Source organism: Aphanomyces astaci (genome assembly GCF_000520075.1).
Source record: "Aphanomyces astaci strain APO3 unplaced genomic scaffold supercont1.320, whole genome shotgun sequence".
NCBI lineage: Eukaryota > Oomycota > Saprolegniomycetes > Saprolegniales > Verrucalvaceae > Aphanomyces > Aphanomyces astaci.
The window spans coordinates 1-5,780 of NW_009798583.1; the positions used below are offsets into that span (position 1 = coordinate 1).

The 5,780-nt window shown below is 49.4% G+C and overlaps 2 protein-coding genes and 1 non-coding gene across 4 annotated transcripts; 1 reads left to right on the forward strand and 2 right to left on the reverse strand.

Annotated features, from left to right (window-relative positions):
- Nucleotides 1-758: 758 nt before the first annotated feature.
- Nucleotides 759-3,471, forward strand: H257_19036 (hypothetical protein; the record flags this gene model as incomplete). The annotated part of the gene is made up of 5 exons (XM_009848189.1): nt 759-965; nt 1,299-1,372; nt 2,373-2,474; nt 3,089-3,157; nt 3,201-3,471. The coding sequence occupies 5 exons, from the start codon at nt 759-761 to the stop codon at nt 3,469-3,471; spliced, it is 723 nt and encodes a 240-aa protein (XP_009846491.1).
- H257_19037 lies at nt 2,879-2,949 on the reverse strand. Its single transcript has one exon. It is a non-coding gene; the product is annotated as a tRNA-Gly (tRNA).
- A 471-nt stretch (nt 3,472-3,942) lies between the features above and the next one.
- H257_19038 lies at nt 3,943-4,996 on the reverse strand. Of its 2 annotated transcripts, none has more exons than XM_009848191.1 (6): nt 4,811-4,996; nt 4,734-4,755; nt 4,577-4,668; nt 4,465-4,535; nt 4,161-4,380; nt 3,943-4,107 (listed from the first exon to the last, which is right to left on the reverse strand). In XM_009848191.1, the coding sequence occupies exons 1-6, from the start codon at nt 4,973-4,975 to the stop codon at nt 4,030-4,032; spliced, it is 648 nt and encodes a 215-aa protein (XP_009846493.1). In that variant the 5' UTR covers nt 4,976-4,996; the 3' UTR covers nt 3,943-4,029. The 2 variants fall into 2 exon arrangements, with proteins under 2 accessions (XP_009846493.1, XP_009846492.1); XM_009848190.1 differs by having other exon boundaries at nt 4,450-4,535.
- Between the last annotated feature and the right edge of the window lie 784 nt (nt 4,997-5,780).

Here is a 5,780-nt window from a genome sequence, read left to right on the forward strand (position 1 = left end):
ATCGACATCGCACTTCTTCCGACGACCACAGGAGACTGTCGACAAGGTGTCCATCGCCACTGTCACCACAGGCGATGGTCGTGTTTCCTTTCACCCACAAGACATCCACCAGGCCATCCATACGCGATGGTCCTCCATCATGCGCGAGGGAGACTTCGCACCCCCAATCGCGCCGCAAGGAGGCAGTTTTTTGCGGTGTCTGAAGACACGTCTGACGGAGGAACAACGCTCGGGATTAGATGAGCCCATTACGCCAGCCGACCACACTGCTTTTCAAGGGCGGGGAACGTAGCCACCCCGGCCATTACCGACCCATCTCCCTCATACCTGTAGAGAGGTTAAGGCGCTCTCTCGGGTGCTGACTCACAGACTCCGAACGATCATACCCCTACTCGTGCAGACGGCTTTGTGACTGGGTGGAGGATACATGACCATGTCATTTTCCTTTAAGGACCTCCAGCATCAATGTACCCTGGAGGACGATGAGGCGTATGCCATGTTTCTTAACTTATGCCATGTTTCTCGACTTTGAGAAGGCTTACGATCAAGTGAATTGGGAGTTCATGTCCTACACCTTAGAGGCTTTCAACATTGGACCCTGGTTCATTCAGTGGATCCAGCTCCTCTACCGAACACCAATCGTGTTCCTTCTGCTCAACGGTGATTTGAGCCCCCCTATCTATCCTTCGAGGGGGGTGAAGCAGGGTGATCTCCTCTCGTGTATACTGTTCATTCTGACGATCGAACCACTCAGCCAAATGCTGCGGAACCACGAGGAGTATGGATTCTTCTACTCCAACGCGACAGGTAGAGCAGCGATGGCCCTCCTGTTCGCCGATGATACTACTCTCATCTCCACATCTCTGGACGACCCGGAACGACAGGTCGATGACTTCTGCACTGTCTCTCGCGCTCGTCTCAACAGAAGCAAATGTAAGGCCCTGCCCCTGAACTCAAAGATGATGGTATCTCATCACCCTCGGCTCAATGTGGTCCCATCTGAGGTGCTCATTCGTTACTTGGGCATTATTTTCGGTCGTGATCTGAGTGACCAAACCCAAGTCCACCAAATGGTGGACACACTCCTCAACTCATTCCTGAAATGGGTTTGTCGTGCTCGTACGCTGCAGGACCGTAGGCTCCTGGTGAACATGATGATCCTATCACAGTTGTGATATTACACCGCAGTGATACCGGTGACCCAAGTTACACTTGGCAGGTGGCGGTCCATGGTACTCAAGTTCATACTTGGCCTTAAATTGAGACATGGTGAGCATTTCATCCACAGCGGGTGGTAGGCCCATCCGGATTGCGTGTTCCACACATCCCTTCTGCGGTACAATACCAACATGTGCTTCGACTACAGCTTCTCGTACAAAACTACCTGGACTCTGAGCTGTGGACAGCAATACCCAAGTATCATTGGCACCAATGTTTGGCACCTTTCACCCGACAGGATAAATAGGATGCCCTGCTGTATGAACCCAACTGGAGGACACCTGTCCCACGCCTGGACCTCCCCCCTTTTGGCGTTATATGTGGGTTTGGTGGGCTCGCTTGTCCGTGGAATCCATCTGCATCCAACCACCAGCTCCGTCTCAGTTCTTGACTACTAGTATGTCGTTCTGGTTCCAGAGGTACCCTCTATTCACCGTTAAGGGTAGCAAGTCCGAGATAACTTGCTTGGCTATTGCACTCAGGAAGCATCGTTCGTGGTCACGCCACCTAGCATCATGTGGCCTACATTGCCTCGGGGACCTTTTAACCCCTCATGCCATTGGCCAACATTGGATCAATTTCAACGCCGAATGCTCGACTTTGCCGAGACGCTTGATGAATTGGGGGAATAACCAGTGACATTTCGTCACTTGTACATCGAATAATCAACGATTGCCCAGCGGGTATTGGAAGTATATAGCCCATGCCCTTGATATGCCGATGCCCATCACGGGGCCTAGTGAAAGTGAAGTGGGTGCTAGGGTACTCAAAATACCCATGGGCTTCGCCCACTGGCCACGAAAATACACTAAGGCCATCTGCTTCCACGCTGTCCAGCCCATCAAACCTCACCTTATGGTTACTGCCACCAGGACTACTGAAACCCACCTTCGGTCCTACATTAAGACCTAGGGTCGACTTACCTGTCAGCTATCGCTACTTTTTGACTACATTTGGAGGCTTTTTCAATGGGATCTGATCTAAAATCTCGACGACCTGCCCATCACATCAATCTGCGCCCCATACAACGTCGTGGTTACTAAATTATGGGCACCCCCTCATGTCGGTCACGATGCGAGCACTGTGGACCACTCGAAACCACGCTAAGTTCCAAGGGGAGTGCCCCTCGTTATGTGGTGTACTTGTGTTCACAGGTGGCTCCGCTCCCTACCTGTCGATGACGCTGATCGCGCAGACCTCCAAGCCATCCTAGTAGGGCTCCAGCAGGCTCCTGGGCACTCCTGGTTTTTCCTCAAGTACCCAGTGGTACCGTGCGGTCATTGCAATGGTAATTTCAGCTCTCTGAAGCCTAAAAACACACATACCTTAAGCAAGTAATAAAATCGCCAAATTACTTCACTCTTGACATTTTACTTGCCCGGACCCAAACTCTTGCATTGATTTGTATTCTGACGACGATGTAAAGCTCAAGAAAGAGAGTTCGACACTGCAACTTTCACGTCGAGATAATTTTCACGAGATTATGGTAGATTCAATGGAGCAAAAAACCAGCAGAACACAGATCCATCACGTTAACGGAGTGTCGTAATCGCAGGCACTATAGTACTGACAGCTGTGAAGCTAGCTCCTGGACAGCACTGTGATGGAGTTTTATCCATTTAAACAAAGTGTTTCACTGGCAAAAGAATTGGAAAAGTAGTGCGCCGTCCGGGAATCGAACCCGGGGCATCCGCGTGGGAGGCGGATATTTTACCACTAAACCAACGGCGCTTTATATATAGGATACAAACAATATCAACTTAGTGGATATAACATCTTGATTTAATTGAAAAATGGTATACGATGAGTAAGTCTTGGCCGCCATTTCACATTACTCAGTTACTATCGATCTCGAAGTACTAATTTGTAGGCATATTCAGAGCACAGCAGCCAAGTTTCAACGCTTCAACTGCTTGCACTACAACGACGTGGCGAGCTTGTCTTTCTCCGTCTTGAGCTCGACGCACGTGTCCTCACCGTAGCATTGCCTCGTTGTTGTCGAGCTTGCCCCTCTTTTCGTCGTGGGCACGCATCATGGTCGTCAACTTTTCACTGAGCGCTTACATTTCCATGGCCATGTGGGCATGCATCATGGTCGTCAACTTTTTCACTGAGCGCTTGCATTTCCATGACCATGTACGGGTGCAGGGCGCCCCCAAAGTCGGCGTCGCCCCCTTGGTGTCGGAGGGCATCGCCAGGTTGGCGGCGGCCCCCGCGCCTTACTTGACCGCTACCCATTGCCGCTTGATGTAAAACACGACGGTGGGCCACACGCCAGCGGCAAACGGAAACCGAACCGCTGGTTGCTTGGTCTTCAGCACCGTCTGCTTTTGTGCGCTGTCGTAAACGCATCTTGGAGGATCGCCACAAAGATATTCACGACCACCAGCACGAGCACAATGTAAAAGAACACAAAGTACGCGGGCGCGATCACTGCGTTTGTGTGAACAAGCTCGGCATAATCGAGACAGAAAGTCACTCAGTAGTACTGTATGGTACGCGTGAAAATATGATTTTTCACATGCCATTTGGACAGAGCAGTGCTACTGTATACTAGTAGTTATTACTACGTAATACTTCTAGTAGTTATTACTACGTAATACTTCTAGTAGTTATTACTACGTAATACTTCTGAAGTACTATTAATAGTAGGTATCTAACCAAACGCGGAGGTTGTTTAGATAACATGCCTGCTAAAACTGGGCAATGCACGTCAAGTGCATTTGTGTGTACTGGTTTGGATGCCGAGAATACGACAGTGGTGGTGTTGTTCCTTAAAACATCCCACGTAGAAACGTATCGTTTATGTCGTTAGCCCAACAGAAAATCTCGAGCAAGTCGAAGGGTTGCTGGATGGGCCATGATGAGATTATGTGGTGCTGGCAGAATCTACCACACATCACAACAGCTTCATTGAAACAATCTGATGAATACGGCGTTACCATGTGCGTGTACTCTCCAGGCATGTGGGTATGCGCCACGGAAACCACTCCATCGGAGGGAGGAGCATGGGACCTGTGGAGCGGGAGAGCTCCGGCGACCACCAGCGAAGATGTCCGCCGGGGAAGTTTGCCGAGCCGCATGTCCAGGTCGAAATCTTGAAGCGTCAGCAGTTCACTTCTCGCGACATTTGCCGTGAAACACCACGTTGGTTTTAACAGTCTACGGTTCTCAAGTCAATGAAGAATGATCGCACCAAGGCATGTTGGCGGCAGTTGGGTGCGTGCGTGCATTCTTTGTATGTACCCTCGATTTGGCGGCGCCACCATGACCAGTCTGGTTCGAACGTCATGCCAGTCAATGCACCGTAGCGCTTCCTAGCACACGTTGAAGAATCAGTCGAATTCAATGGACTTACTCGAAGCACTAATGCGCCATAGCCGTGCGTGACGATGTAGCTGGGTTCCAACCCCGAGATGGGCTTGATGTCGTGAAGCACGCCCAGCAAATCTACGGCGGAAACCCCGTCATAATTGGTCCAAGGAGAGAGAGAGAAGCATCATAACAATGCATACCTTGTCCAGATTCCTGCAGAGTCTATCACATAGACAAGTGGTGAGAGAGTACGATGGACACGATGGACAGCGCGTACTTGTCGGTGGGCGTCGTATCGGAAGCGGAGAACGTTAAAGGATCCACCCCATGGAGACGAAAGGAACATTTCGGCAGGAAGCATCTGGATTCCATGGCCCAAGAAGTCTGGAATCGTCACCAGGATCGGCCGCGCCATCAGCATCGGCGCCGAGAGAGTGCACATTTTTGGTTGCGATGATGACTGTTTCGTTTGACAAATGGGCCAATCACACGTCGACGAGGTTCCGTTTAGCCATTACGTTAAAGGGGTTTCGGGGTTTCCTCGTTGTCATGCACATGGTTTACATCTTTTTCGAAGTGTGCAAAATGGTTTAGCCGTCGCGTTAAAGGGGTTTCGGGGTTTCAACACTACGATTTTGCCGCTAACGTTAGTTGTAATACTACCTACTTACAACGAGGACGGTGTTGGATGACACCAAACATAAATAATCACATACGTTCTTGTAGTACATTTAAATACAAATGTACGAAACCTAATTAGGATATGGATGAATCCAATTTGGCCTGGATGACTTCAAATATTCCTGGATGACTACAAATATTCCTGGATGACTTTCACAATCTGGAGTAATTGTAACAGTAAGCTTACGTAGTCGGAAATAGTACTTCAGTACTATTTACATTAATATTAATAGTATTGAAATTTCACTAACTTACATAGTGTACACTGTACTACCAATGGATGCAAGTTAATACAGGAATATGTTATGAACGTGTTGAGTACTACAGTACAGTAGTGGTGCATTAGCGTTAGGAATTCTACCAGTGCCGTACAAGGTATGCTAATGGGCTATTGTACAACTGCATCGTATACCCAAGGTGAAACAACACCACCGTTGCCCCACTACACGCATAACGCAAATGTGCGAATTAGATCGATGTGTAGAAACCTACTGTTCATCTTTAGCTGCGCGGTAGATAACCCACCCGACGCCTACTGCCGGCGCCGCCGCACCACATACTATGGC

What these genes read in the sequence shown, in the direction of transcription:
- H257_19038 (XM_009848190.1), bottom strand. Translation starts at nt 4,975, where the DNA reads ATGTGCACTCTCTCGGCGCCGATGCTGATGGCGCGGCCGATCCTGGTG. An exon ending in GATACGACGCCCACCGACAA is followed by an intron (nt 4,756 to 4,810) that starts GTACGCGCTGTC and finishes TCTATGTGATAG; the next exon opens with ACTCTGCAGGAATCTGGACA. An exon ending in TCTGCAGGAATCTGGACAAG is followed by an intron (nt 4,669 to 4,733) that starts GTATGCATTGTT and finishes TTTCCGCCGTAG; the next exon opens with ATTTGCTGGGCGTGCTTCAC.